The sequence below is a fragment of the Leopardus geoffroyi genome, chromosome D4 (genome assembly GCF_018350155.1).
Source record: "Leopardus geoffroyi isolate Oge1 chromosome D4, O.geoffroyi_Oge1_pat1.0, whole genome shotgun sequence".
Taxonomy (NCBI): Eukaryota; Metazoa; Chordata; class Mammalia; order Carnivora; family Felidae; genus Leopardus; species Leopardus geoffroyi.
Genome location: NC_059342.1, coordinates 13,314,548 through 13,330,025, shown reverse-complemented (window position 1 = coordinate 13,330,025; position 15,478 = coordinate 13,314,548). Strand labels below are relative to the sequence as shown.

Here is a 15,478-nt window from a genome sequence, read left to right as displayed (position 1 = left end):
TATTCTAGGCATGGGCAACTGGTTTGAGCTCAGCTTATCTCTAGAAATTATAAAGTGAGGAACTAAGGGCTCATGAGAGAAGGATGGGCCAGGCAGCCTAGAGCAGAGGTGGTAGTTTTGCTCTCAGCAGGTGCTTTTATATAGATAGATAGGGGCGCCTGGGTGGCTCAGTCGGTTAAACGTCCGACTTTGGCTCATGTCAGGACCTCGTGGTCCGTCATTCGAGCCCTGCGTCGGGCTCTGTGCTGACAGCTCAGAGCCTGGAGCCTGCTTCGGATTCTGTGTCTCCCTCTCTCTGACCCTCCCCCGTTCATGCTCTGTCTCTCTCTGTCTCAAATAAACATTAAAAAATTTTTTTAAAAAAAAGAAATGCACAGATATAGATAAACAGCTGCACCAGTCACTCCCCAGATAACTCCGAGTTGAGAAACAAAAGGCTACTTTAACATATCCACTAAAGAGTTAAAGGACAGATATTTGGATCCCTTCGTATGCACAAGTAATTTAAAAGGTGAGTGTAACCTGTATTCAATTTACATGTATTGGTTTTTCTCCCACACCAGGTGAGTTTCCACAATTTAATCCTCCTAGCGTCCTGTGAGGTGGTCAGGAGCGCCAGCATTTCACAAGAGAAGGTGCTCAGATTGGCCAAATGTCTTAGAGCACCAGTGCCTGATGCTAGAGTGTGGCGCTGCCCGTGATGGGAAAATCTATAAATGGAAGCACATATCACTCACCACATCAGAGTAATGCCCAGGTGACCAGATTTAGTATAGCATCAGGAAGATTTCTTGTTATTTGTAAGGTGATCCCTTAGCAATTAATGAGCTCACATGTGGGCAGTCAAAACTGCTTATCTTGACGACCAAGAGAGCTCCTCGTTTCAAATCACATCGACCATTTATTAATTACTCTGGGAACAACCATTTATGACTTTGAAGCTGCTGATTCGGCACATGAGTTAGCTGTTCTATTACAAGTACCTGGAGAGTTCACTAACTTGCTTTTTATGGGTGTAAGAGTAGAATTTAAAAATTGACATCTTCAGATAATTGTACAGTGTCATTGTATCCCTTCATTTTAATTAGCCTCTTATCCCCAAACCACTTACTGAGTTACCAAACAATAACAATGACAAAAAGCAATTAATTGATTTATTTAAATTCTTCCTTTTTAAAAAAAGAAAAAGACTCTTGCCTTTTGTTATCCAAGGGTCAGGTAGTTGGAGGTAATTTGGGTAGTCTGAAAATGGTTGCACTTTCCTATTTATTGTCACCTGAATAATTCCTCCAGTATTTCCTCCGTTCTTCTCTATGATTTTTCATGTAAAATACTGAGTGTTCTTTCTTCCCTTTGGCCCAATGACAAACCTAAGACACCACTTAGAATCTTTGGTCTAGGGAGGAGTTGTAATCCTTGCTTCTTACATGGTCCCCGAGGAGCTAGTGAGAAATAAAAAACATCAAACCCCACCCTGAACCTACTGAATCCCAACCTGCATTTCCGACAAGGTCCCCAGGAGAGTTGTGCACGTTAATGTTTCAGAAGCACAGCTCACCCGAGAGTTTTGCACCGCAGCAGTAGCTTAAATAATGGATTACGTGAGTGGTTGATTATTAGACAGCTAGCTCTCAGGTCTCAGTCCCTCATCTTCTAGGGGTCTCCCTGTCTTGCCCTGTAAAGCAGAAAAATTGAACTAGATGATTTCTAGTTGCCATGGTGGCCAAGATATTGCTAAGTTCCCTTTGATTTCTAAGACTGACTACTTCGTAGCCAGTGTGAAAGATCAAAAATCACAGTCAAGTCAAACACAGTGCCTGCCCTCAAAGATCTTGCAGCATGGGCAGAGAAAACGAACACGTGCAAGAAACAACCAGAAAAAAAAAATCCAATTGGGTTAGGTTGATAGTTATGCTGCATCAACATGAGCTTGCATTCTTAGGAAAAGTAAGTAAAAGCCTTTGAAAGATGGGAATGATTTGTGTAGATGACAAAGAGAGGAACTGGGTTTTCTAGGATTTAGGGAACAGCATTAGCCAAATGCAGAGAGAAGTGGGGAACACCTGTAGGTGGGGTCAAGCTAAATTGTGGGGGATCATGACAGGCACAATTAGAGTTTATATATAATGTAACAATTTGAACTGAAAAATAGTGTGATCAAAAAGGAATTGGAGAAAGATCTCTGTCAGTGTCTTGTTGAGGACGTGGGGTTAGAGAAGCCGTTTGGAGGCTGTTGGCATAATCGAAACTGACATCCTAGTAAGGAGAATGTATTCCTAAAGTGGCAACTGAAGGAATAGAGGGAAAGCCCTGGCTGAAAACATTCATTTCAGAAATGGATCGTTAGAACTTTGAGACTCCTTATAGGTAAAGCAAAAGGAGACGGAAGGTGGAAAGGGCACTTTTACTTTGAGGTCAAGAGCGAGGACTCTGGCGTCAGCAGACCTGGGCTATGGACCCTATCATTACCACTTACTATTGGTTGAACCTGATGGATCCTTTCTGTTCCCCATCAGTGAAATGTGGATGATACCAACCTCATCGTTACTGGGAGGAGTCTGTGAAATAATGTATGTTGCAGGAGTGTAGTAAATACACAAGGGTCTTGGTTTGGGGTTTAGGGTTTTTGTTGGTTTGTTTGTTTGTTTGTTTGTTTTCTCAGAGTTAAGAAATGGAGAGCAGACAGAAATATGTGAAGAGGGCCTACCAGCAATGTGACCTTACACAGACAAGACACCTAGTGCCTCTGTTTCCCCATCTGTAAGACAGAGCAGGGGACAAGGTGATTCAAGGTCGTTCATTCCCTACTAGAGCATTTACCAGAGTAATAAGAGCTCTGTGATCATGAGCAAGCTTTCCTTAACTGGGAAAAATATTAGGCTAATTCAAAAGGAATTTTAATACATTCAGTAGATTTTTTGGTCACTTTTTTGAGGTTCTTTTTTTCTCTTTTTTTTAAGGTGTAAGAGGGTGAATAAGAGAACAGTAATTTAAAAAAGCAATTGTTTATCATCTCCCACACTAAGCATTTTTGGTTTGTCTAGTTGGGAAGCCTTGTGAGTCCCAGTCCTAATTTATTTCACTAAACACCCCTTTCTGGAATTAGTCAAAATGACATAAATTCAATTCAGCAGAGCTGCCAAATTTTAACTACTCAAGTGGCATAGATTCAGTGCATGGGGACAGAAAGCACTTTATTCTTTGATCTTATAGCATTTGTTATGTAGATATTTTTCATAGAGTCACTCAGTGAGCTAATAAATGTAATAATAGAGAAACAATAACATAGCCTTTGTTTAAGAAACACTGTGTTTGCATCTACCACTCCAATACCCACCCTTCAGCCCCAAAGCTCCTCGTGTGGCACCAAAATGCATGCCTGTTGTTACTGAAAATTTCTGTTGGTACATCTCAGAAAGGTCTTATCCTCTGCAGGAAAGCTTGTGTGTAAACTATGCCAATTCACACATTGTAAACTCTAGTTACAATTCTCTTGGTATAATGTATTTAGCTAAAATTGCCAACCTTTACTCTTTCTGTTCTGGAATTGGTTTTTGCTACGTAGATTAAATCAATATAAAACCAGCTCATTAGATCCCAACACCTCTTTGGATTTCTGGTATTGGTACGTAGGAAATTTTAGCTTCTTGGTATTTCTGGATGATGCTGTTTATTTTGTCAAGCTGCTTTCATGTTTTCAGCTACTTTGCCTCTTGTTTCAGTCAAATATATTTAAAATAGGCTTTAACAAAAGAATTGACATAATTTGAACTTTTTTTTTTTTTGCAACAGCGGGGGCTCTTAGATCCAAAAATTTTGCGATAAATTGTCATCTCCTGTATAACTTTCTTTACTTATACATCTAAAAGCATATGTTTGTGTTGCATGCATGTCTGCTCTTTTTGTGGTTCTACTACTTCAAGGTGAATACTTAACAATTTCCGAAGTTAGTCAGTACCTTTCTTTTCTCTCCCACAGGACATACAGAGTTTAGAATGCTTTAATGCTGATTGCTCCCAACTCACGTATATGCTGTAATATCCACTGCTTTAGCTCTTTCCCTTCCCACCACACATTAGATATTATCATCATTTTATATTATACAGGCAATGCTTTTTTAGTGTATTTGCTAATTTTTTTGTTTGCCATTCTTTCTTGTATCCCAGATCGTCCATGTGGGATCATGTAATTTCTCCCTGCTGTATATATCTTAAAACTTCCTTCAGTGAAGTCTGCTGGAGATAAATGCTCAGTTTGGGTAGTCTGAAAATGTCTATAATTTGCTCTCATCTTTGAAAGATATTTTCGCTGAATATAGAATTTTACACTGACAGATAATTTCTCTTGGCACATTGAAGGCACTGGCTTGTGGCACCCATTTTTGCTGTTGAGGAGTAGACCTTCTGCCTTAAAATGACTGTTTCCTTGTAGGTGGTTTGTCTTATTTTCTAGTGGCTTTTGAATTTTCCCTCCCTTCTTTTGGTGTTCCCTGTGAGGTGTCGCTGAGTGGGGTTTGTTTTTATTTATTCTGCTTGGGATTCACTGACGTTCCCCGATCTGAGAATGTGTATCTTTCAACATTTCTGAAAATTTCCCAGCCAATATCTGTTCAAGTGTTGGTTCTTCCCTGTCTCTTTTATTTCCATCTAGAATTCAGATGCTCTGCTCCAAGGTTTTCAATGTTGCTTCTGTTTTCAATTCCTTTGTCTCTTAAGGCTGCATCTGGCTTATTTCTCTGGATCTATCATTAGTGTGTCTAATCTGTAGCCTAACTTTTCCATTGTATTTTTCATTTAAATTATTGCATTTTTATTTTTAGAAGTTGTTTTTGAATCTTTTTCAAATGTATTGGTCTTTCCGTATAGTCTGTTGTTCCTCATTGATGCCTTCAGTAATCTCATTCAAGTTTTTAATATATTAAAGATAGCTATTTTATATTCTCTGAATATTTCAATATCTTTGAGGATCTTACTCTGCTACCTGTTATTTCTTTTGGTTCTCACTCATACTGCTTTATTTCCTTGTGCGATACATTTCATTTATTTATTTATTTTTTACTATGACATGCTTATTTTCCAATGGGAACTATCTGAGCGCTGGATTGAGGATGCATTCCTCCACAAACGATCTGCATTTGCTTCTTCCTGTTATCTGGAACCACTGCCCAGCCAGAACCATTTCAAATTAAATACTCTGGTGTTTTTCAAACCACACTGATAGTGTCACTGTGGATCAAAGTCTGTGTGAAGGGGGCCCCCTTGTTTATTTTTTTTATGTTTATTTTATTTTTGAGAGACAGAGAGAGAGGGAGAGAGAATGAGAGGGGAAGGGACAGAGAGAGGAGACACAGAATCCCAAGCAGGCTCCAGGTTCTGAGCTGTCAGCACAGAGCCTGCCACAGGGCTCGAACTCATGAACTGTGAGATCATGACCTGAGCTGAAGTCCAAGACTTAACCAACTGAGTCACCCAGGGGTCCTGAGAGCCCCCTTTGTTTATAAATAATCAGAGGGGAATTTTTTCCCTATCCACTCAGAAACAAGGTAGAAGCAGGCAGGCTTCCTTGCTGTCTTCTTCTGTACATCAGACTTTCTTACCTTTTTCCTCCTTACACTTGAGAGTGGAGCCCTTTGAAACAGTGTCCCAGCTTACCTGGGGTCCCCCATTAGACTCATCCATCCTGCGTGATGCCAGGAAAGCAGGTGCCGTTTTGCAGAGTTGAGGAGAAACCCTCAAGTCCAAAGCCTGCTTTGGTCCTTCCTTGTCTCCTGAGGTCCCAGCTTCTACTCTGTTTTAGGAATCTGGATGTTTGCTCTTTAAATGCCCGCTCAGCAATGCATTTCAAAAGGCTTTCAAATGTATTTACCCAGTATTTCAGTTGTTTCCAGCTAAAGATGGAAGTCCTTATATAATTAAACTGAGATCTAAATGAGCATGTATATGATTCTATAGATGTTTATCATTGTGTGTATTTATAGCATTTCCTTTATATATACTTAGTATCGCTTATTTCCAGTTGCATCTGCTAACACCTTGAAATCTGATACACACTTTCATTTTTTAAGATTATTCTACAAGAACGATGGGCACGTCTTTTGTCACTTGTCTTCTTTAAAAGATAAAGAAATGTTTGGTATTCAGTTTTTGTAAATTAAATAAAGATCGTCAGCTATTGCCTATTTTAAAATTCTTATTACATGATGTAGAACTGCAGAATTTCTCAAAACCTCTCAAAGTGACAGGGTCGCAGAAACATCTATATCTACGTCCAGTTGGTATAACTGGGCAAAGCTGGGCTCACAGTGCATTTTAGAAAATAGAACAATTTTAAAGTCTGTAATAAGTCACAATTTCAAGAACACCTTTAAAAGTGGCAAATGCCTTCACCTAACGAAGACTCTCGTGGTAAAGAAAATGATTTGCCTCTTTTCAAAAATCAGCTGTTTTAGGAGATGTTTTCTTCTCGTGCTACACCTATCCTTGCAATCGGGAAGAATAAGCCCCAGCAGCCAGCCCTGCCCTGTCTCCCTAATCGGTGGCCACTCTTGTTCTAGTACGTGCGAGTATCCTTCGATACGAAACCTGATCTCCTCCTACACCTGATGACCAAGGAATGGCAGCTGGAGCTTCCCAAGCTTCTCATCTCTGTGCACGGGGGCCTGCAGAACTTTGAACTCCAGCCAAAACTCAAGCAAGTCTTTGGAAAAGGTCTCATCAAAGCGGCCATGACAACCGGCGCGTGGATATTCACTGGAGGGGTTAACACAGGTAACTGGAAGTCAGACCGAGGCAATCTAAGGCCATGAGAATGTTGTACCTAAGATCATTTCCTCCTAGGGCTAACGATGTTGACATTCCCACAGCTATCTCTCTTCCCCACGTGTCCACATTCACTGGTTCTCCCTCCTCTCACAGATTCTTCTGCCCTCCCTTAACCCACACATAACCGTACGGTTAGTTTTCAACCAAGAAGAATTACTTACACCTGGGAAGCAGGTTGGGCTATTTAGTACTTGACTATCCAGAATTTGTAAACATGACTAATGGAATTTCACAGGATATTTTCAGTACCTCAAGTTGCCAATTAAGTATCCAGTAATTTTTCAAAGAATAACTTTTGCTCTAAATTTGGAAGCTGTGTCTGATCTTTAAGTAATTTTAAGTCTGGTGCACGTAGGTCTAAATTTTGCAAAATGCCCATTTTATCAGGGACATAAATTGTGACGGCAACATCTGGAGTATTGTGTGTTTATTATTTAAAATAGTTTATTAAGGGGCACCTGGGTGGCTCCGTCAGTTAAGCGTCCATCTTTGGCTCAGGTCATGATCTCACGATTCATGGGTTCGAGCCCTGCAACGGGCTCTGTGTTGACAGCTCAGAGCCTGGAGACTGCTTGGGAGTCTCTGTCTCCCTCTCTCTCTCTGCCCCTCCCTCACTCACGCTCTGTCTCTCAAAAATAAATAAACATTAAACAAAATTTTTTAAATAGTTTATTAAATCAACTCCAACAGAAGACACATCACACTCTGAATTCCAAGCAATTTTTTCTACCTGCCAAATGAGTTTCTCTATATTGTGATACAGGTAGGCTGTCAAATCAATTCTCCCAAACCTTTAAGTGCTTACATGCAGCACATTATTAATGTGGAGCCGATAATGGAATGGATGCCTGTAAGTTGCTCAGACATATTTCCCCAGCTTGACACACTTCCCCAGAAGTGCCCATTGGAAGTACACAAGTTATAGTGTAGCATGTTCACTCAGACTTGTTTCCAGGCTCCGTGCAGTGTGGAGTTGTGGAACAGTCTGAACATAATCCTGGACCAGCGAATTCATCTCAATACTATTTACTCATTTGTTCGCAGCTTGGGTGATAGGCGACCAAGACCTGCACTCAGAATTCTCCTCAGTACCTAGAACTTGTGAATGCTCAGCCTGCAACCCTGTAGGCACATTTCAGCAGTGAACTCTGCACATGGCCCCGCTCCTCATTGTTACGTGAAATCCTGACTCAGTCTGTAAACTGACATGATCTTAGAATGCTCTGTGTCAGCTCTTTGCTGTTTGTTTTGTAGTAATCAAGTATCTACAAAGCAATTAGCTTTTGGTGGCTGTTCAGGCCTTAGGCTCCTGCTTTCATTCAGCTTAGCTGGCATCGTTCACTTGTGATTATTCAGTGTTTTGCTTTCCTGGCATAATCTGCACCTCATATACACATCCACTCAAAGGTTTCTAAAGGTTCCAAAGAAACTCTTAACAATCTTCTGTTTCTGGGAACTCAGAGCACTGTTTATTACTTTTCTTCCTTTATGAAATGCACCCCGTATCAAAAGAAGTTACAGCATGAATTCTGTAATAAACCAAAGAATTCATCTCTGCCTCACTCCAGGCTAGTGTTCAATCCAATACCCAAAGTGAAGTTCTAATGATGGCATCTCAGATTACCTGAACGGCAATAGAATTGTGGCTGATGGAGGGCATAGGAAGTTAAACTTCTTGTCTGGGATGGGCCCTGAAAGGAGTTTTACATGTGAATAGGGAAACACAACGAATACTGATATTCATAGCTTGACTCTTACATTTGTTTTTCTTCACCTGTACTCTATTTTAGAAGATCCCTAGATAAGATATGAAGTGAAATTGTATTCTTATCAACACGCCGGCATATCCCAACATGGATTAGTGTTATTTACACGGGTTTAGTTGATTTTTTTTTTTTAAAGGAGGGTATTTCTGTTTGATCTTCTGAATATTTCAGAATGGAGTGATCCACCTAAATGTGTCCTCTCTCATGATTAAATTTCCTGGTGCATTTTGATAGTTTCATGCAGTATTAGAACCCTTACTCTGTGCTAGCACGTGAGGCATACAAAGATGAAGTAAGACACTGACCCCCCCCCCAACCTTCCCTGCAAGGAGTTTTGCCCTTAGAGGAGACAGCCTCATGGGGGATTGTGAATCACGGAAGAATATGTTAGGTAACATACTGCACTGTTTGAGATATGCAAACTGCAATCCTGTTCAAAGGGAGGAAAAAATCAAATCCAATTGAACTTTCATATAGGAGATGGCACTAGGTATGATTTTTCCTTGAGGAATAGGTGGAATTTTGATAAGTGGAAATAACTTTTCTTAGAAAAGATATTTTATATCGTCTATAAAAAAATGATTATTTGAGAGGGAGGTTAACAGATTAGAAGTTGCATCTTTTTTAAATGCAATTTATCTTTATTAACAGATAAGAGAGAGGTTCCGTACCATCTTGTAAACTGATTTTTTTCATTTTAACTACAGTGAGGAAGGCCACAGTGATGTGGAAGGTCATTTATGACAGGAGAGGAAAACACTTTCATTGATGAAGCTAAAAAGCTGTATTTATATATTTTCAACATAAATTTTCCATGTAATATGCCAAGGTTTTCTTTATAAGTAGGGTCTCCACCTTATATGTCGATAAATAGGAAGGTGAAATAAAGGTTAACAAAATCTGAGCTAAGTAACTACTCTATTTGAATGACCCTAACTCATACACAAACTCTGGTATAGAGTTAATATAATATTAAGCATGGTGCTTTTTTATAGGATGTGCTCATGGCACTGGTTCTTAGTCATACTAACATCATTATGCTTATAGAACAAGAAAAAGATTCCCTAAGTTTAAAGAATTGTATTCAATTTTTTCTTTATTTCTTTCTTTTTCTTTTATTTTTTTAATGTTTGTTTATTTTTGAGAGAGAGACAGAGTGCAAGCAGAGGAGGGGCAGAGAGAGATGGAGACACAGAATCCGAAGGAGGCTCCAGGCTCTGAGCTGTCAGCACAGAGTCCAATGCAGGGCTCGAACCCACAAGCCATGACATCGTGAGCCTATGTCAGATGCTTAACCAACTGAGCCACCCAAGGACCCCTCTTTTTTTTTTTTTTTTTTTTGACATTGGATGCTTTCTAATTTTTTTCTTAGGAAAAAAAGAACTTAAAGGAGAATAAGAAATGCATTGCTAGAGTTCATATACAAGTCCTGCAAATGTATCTGACATTAGAGCCATAAATTTATGTTCTCTTCTGAACACATGTAGAAATGTGTCAAAACTTTATATTCATTGTGTATAACCTTGTGAACCACCCTTATCACAGTTTCCTTTAGAACAATGGTGAGTAATTGCTTTAAAAAAAAAAAAAGAGTAATACTTCTCTTTTTCCTCTTAGGTGTTATTCGCCATGTTGGGGATGCCCTGAAGGACCATGCATCTAAGTCTCGAGGGAAGATATGTACCATAGGCATCGCCCCCTGGGGAATTGTGGAAAACCAAGAAGACCTCATTGGAAGAGATGTAAGTCCTAGAAGCTGCCCCTGTCTGTGACTTTTCTTAAAGGTGATATCAAAAGAGCAAAATAAAATGAGAATTCAAAATATGCATATTACAGTACTCTCTTAGCCCCCACCTCCCACAATGAAATTCATGTTAGGAATAGTTTACTGCAAGACCATGTATTTTCCAAAATCTGTCTATGTAAACTCCAATGTCAATTCTTATGATCAAAACAGGTCTGAAGTAGGATTTACTAACTATCCTCTTGGTTTGAATCAAGCAGTGGTCTTTCCTCACCCATCAAATCTTGCTAGTTCTCTTGACACAGTCCAGTTAAGATGAATTAACACCAGGTAACATAGAGCAGCATGAGTTCATTGATTGCAGTATTAAATGGGGACCCTCTCGCCCCAAGTCTCCAGCTTCTTTATTATTTGAGTGCCCTTCCACTAGCTCAGGAAAGCCACAGAGGAAGATGCTTTTCATTCAAGCTGTGGCTTCCCTGCTTGTGCAGGGAGTGTGCACAGCGTCATTCTAGATTTTCCTTTTGGAAACTACTCATAAACCCTTGACCATACTCTGCAAGGTGCCAACCTCTCTTTCCTTTTCTCAGGTCCAGAGCCACACATTGACTGATCAGTCAAAGGGTTTTGCCAGAGAGAATTTATCTTACTTTTTCTGAGTCATCATCTTACTTCCATTTCTTCTAGGGTCTTGTTTTTGTTTTGTTTACCACAAACAGATTATCCACAAACTCCCTGAGAGGGTTTTCTCTCCTACTAACCACCAGACTTTCTCTTTCTTATATAACTCTTCTCAAAATTCCACTGATAGGAATTGTGCTTAAACTCTAATTGCCATACTTTATTCACTGCTTTTTCCACTGATAATTTTTACAATAGACTATTGGTCATTGCACCTCTACATCAGATCAATATAGTCTTCCCTTCCTAATCAAGGCCTGCCACGAAGTGTAACACACATGCTAAGTAGTTTTTTTCCAAGTATCTGAGCCAAAAAAAATCAAAGAGGTTGAGAATTGATGGGTCTTAAATTGCTTCTTCTATTGTGCAGCCATACACTGAAACCATCTTAACATTTTTTTTAACATTTTAATTTATTCTTGAGAGATAGAGACAGAACATGATCAGGGGAGGGGCAGAGAGAGAGGGAGACACAGAATCTGAAGCAGGCTCCAGGCTCTGAGCTGTCAGCACAGAACCCGATGCAGGGCTTGAACCCACAAACCATGAGATCATGACCTGAGCTGAAGTCGGATGCTTAACTAACTGAGACAACCAGGCACTCCTGAAAGCATCTTATTTAATGTAACACAACATGTGTAATTTTTTTCTTCCAAATTTTTATTTAAATTCAAGTTAGTTAACATAGTGTAATACTGGTGTCAGGAGTAGAATTTAGTGATTCATCACTTACATGTAGCACCCAGTGCTCATCACAACAAGTGCCCTTCTTAATGCCCATCTCCCATTTAGCCCATCCCCCCACCCACCTCCCCTGCAGCAACCCTCAGTTTGTTCTCTATAGTTAAGAGTCTCGTAAGGTTTGCTTCCCTCTGTTTTTTTCTTATTTAATTTTTCCTTCCCTTCCTCTATTTTTATCTGTTTTGTTTCTTAAATTCCACATAAGAGTGAAATCAAACATACGCAATTTTTAATGCAATGCAAAATACTTTGAATAAAAAAAATCAGACGTCATGAAATACAGTAGACAAACACTCTTTACATCCTTCAGAACCTTTACGTGATAAGAGGTGTCCATATCGATGCTACCAAATTACATGTAGAAACACTAATTTACTAAAAACAGAGGGTAAGAAATGAGGTCCTAGTTTTATCAGTGTAATATCCTCATAACTAAAACTTACTGGCTGTTTTACAACACGCATGCCTTGAGTATCTCAAGCAGCAATTTCCAAAGTGATATGTAGGCAGAACTGACCAGAAAAACAAGCATTAGTAATTTTTTTCAGAGTATCTGCAACTAGTCTTTGATGAAATATACTTGAGTTAATCCTTGCCTACCCAGATTCCAAGCTGGCTTTGAAGTTGCTTATGAACTAGAGCAAATATATTTCTTAGAGAATTCGAATATGCTGAAGCACCCCTGGTACCAAAAGTACTTAATAGTGCATTTTGTTAACAAATGAATTAATTATTTAAAATGTGATTCAGAAGTCATTTTTAAATGTCCATTGCTTCAGGACGTCTTAGTGTAAACCTGAGTTACTATTATTCAATTTTTGAGGAGGGGGGGAAACCATTTTGGAACTTTCTTATTCAGATGAACTATGAATAAACACCTGCTTATTTCTTTATTCAAGATAGAGTAACCAAATAATTACCTCAGTTGCCTAAACATTTGCCCACTGCCTTTTTGTGTCATTTTGTGTGTCTTGTAAATTCTATATGAGTGCAGAAAGATAGTACTTGCTTTGCACTTACTTGCCTTGCATGGTTGGAGAAATGACCCCTGATTCATCTTCCTCCAATTCGCATTCTTTTCCTCTGATTTCACCTCTTCTTGTGCTCCTCCTTTTTACTTTCTTTCTTTCTCCCCATATTTCTTCCCAGTGTTACGCCAATAGGAACTTACACGTGCCTAAGCCAGTGAGGCTGAGTTGCACTGTCTGACTTCCCAGTGAAAAAATACCCTTGACCCCAGAGGACAGTAGGAGTCACTCATGTTCAGTAAAATGTGCACATTCATTCTCCCTGCTCACAGGGGCCTGATAGAGGCACACCGTGGCTCACACAGATCCAGGTGAACCCTGCAGAGACCATCAAGAAAAGGACTGACATTGACAGATCATAAAGAACACAGGAAAAACAGTGAATTTTAGTTTCTTACTATCTTTGACCAAAGTCTATTGAATTTCAATCATTCTGTATATTCCCACCCTCCCCCTCAAAATTGGGGAGTTGGAATATGCATAGGCTTTCTCAGGGTCTTGAACAGTAATCGAATTTGTTTTTCACATTATAAATTACTCGGACCATAAATGCTGCGCTTGGTGTACCTGATTTATGACACAGTTTGTGGGAAATTTGTATATGTGTTTACTCTTCTAATGTTATGATTAAAAAGGAGTATGGTGCCAGGTTGTCCTAAAAAGAAGTATTTGAATAAAGTATTAGTTAGTGGTCACTTGTGAAATGTCCCCCCAAAATCATTGAAGTAGAAGTCTTGTCCGATAAGCTTCTTAAGTAGTTATAAGAATTTCCATAGCTTAGCTTAATTTACTGCCTTCTGTCCTTTTCCTTTCATCTTATATAGCCAAACCTACATATAATAAACATCAAGAAAATAAACCTTTTAGCATCAGACACCAGGTATCAGAGGGAAAAATACTAACACATTATTAAAAATCTTTACCACTTCAGAATTCTATCAAAATGCATTCATTTAAAAAAAATGATTTGTATTTTTGGCCTAGTCTGTGTGTAGATTTCAGAATAAGGTTGAGGTGGCACAAAATAATTTTCAAGGGAAATATAGGAAACTTATATGAAATAAAAATAGGATAAAAGAAAGGCTCTACTTCATATGCCGAATATTTTATTACAGTAGGTTTATTTCCAGACAGAGGGAAAATATAGATCTTTTTATTTCTGTGGGGCTGGCCCTCAGATGAGCACTTTGAGAAGCTGAACACTCAAGTAGTTCTATGGATATTCTAGTGATCCAAGTTGTAGACAAGGCACTTACTATTCATCTTAGCATTGATTACCCCTTTGGAATGGCACTATAAGGCAAAGACTAGCCCTTAACATAAAGAAGAAAGATTAACTTGCCCTTGGGTCTGCTTCTAGATATTCTTAAGCATCTACCTCGCTTCACGTCTGATCCCTTGGCTAGATTTTAGGTTAGACTTTGAAGATACAGGGCATTAGCTTCGGATTCTCACAGCTCAACTTAGAGCCTCACATGTGGGAGGTGCTCAGACCATGAAGATGGATTGGGCATGATGAAATGCAGGCTACAAGGAAAATTGACATTACAGAAAAAAATATAATGATAAATCTTACCTAGTTCACAGCTTTGCCACAGTTTCATCTCGATACAGGCCCCTAAGCTTGATTATACTTTAGTAACTATAATGAGGGCATTTTTTAACCAAGCATCTAAATATAAAACTATTTTCTTATGTAGCAACTTAAGGTGGGAGGTGAATGGTAAAGCTTCTATGTGTTGGATATGGGAACAAAGAAGAATGGAATGAGAATAAGCCTTTCTGTAACCCTTTTGAGAGGTGCATGGTCCACCCAACTGAGGAATGAACTACCCTTGATTCTTCAAGTTTAAATATCTTCTATTTAACCAAACCTCCAATTAATAGATCAAAACAACAGAATTTGATGAGCAATAAGGCTACAAATATTGTAGACAGTAATAATTTTTTACCCTGCCTTTAAATGTGAAAGTGAATATTGTTCAGCTATTAAGTTTTCACTACTCTGTCATTTCTCCATATGATTCCTACTGCCCCATTCTTGTATTACAACCCATAATCTACTCTTGAGTCAAACTAAGCTCAAGGCTCACCTCCACCAAGATGTCTTCCATGACTAACTTCACCCATAATGTCATATCCATGATTATAATTCTCCTACAGACCTCCTCTTCCCCAATTTTGGTAAAATTTCCTCAAAATTAGAGATTGAATTTTTGTTTATTTGTTTCTTATCGGCCACTAATATGATATTTGGTGTGAAGGTGAGGCATTGACGTGTGACTTAAACTCTGTAAGAGTTGATTTCATCATCTTAAAGTGGACTCCAAAAATACTTGCTCTATATTTATACAATCTGTATAAGCATAATCATAATAGTAGTACTTAGAACTTATTGAGCTCCTGTTTGAACTCTCTGTGATTGCATAGCTTAGGCTTATGAGGTATGTATCATTATGTAAGAAAACTAAGTAAGAGTTACTGTCTCCAAAGCCCATACTCTTTTTTTTTTAAATACATATTCATTTATTTTTTAGAGAGCACAAGCAGGGGAGGGGCAGAGAGAAGGGTACAGAGGATCTGGGGTAGGCTCTGTGCTGACAACAGCAATGCCCAATGTGGGGCTCGAACTCACGACCTGTGAGATCATGACCTGAGCTGAAGTTCAATGCTCAACCGACTGAGCCACCCAGGTGC

General features: G+C 39.1%; 1 protein-coding gene across 12 annotated transcripts in view; it reads left to right on the top strand.

Annotated features, from left to right (window-relative positions):
• The window catches only part of TRPM3 (transient receptor potential cation channel subfamily M member 3), an 803,483-nt gene that overhangs the window by 554,653 nt on the left and 233,352 nt on the right, over window positions 1–15,478 (top strand). For all 12 annotated transcript variants that reach the window (XM_045468653.1, XM_045468651.1, XM_045468658.1 and 9 more), the window contains exons 4-5: window positions 6,554–6,767; window positions 10,205–10,329. In XM_045468653.1, the coding sequence (XP_045324609.1) occupies window positions 6,554–6,767; window positions 10,205–10,329 (339 nt within the window). The remainder of the gene's footprint in view (window positions 1–6,553; window positions 6,768–10,204; window positions 10,330–15,478) is intronic.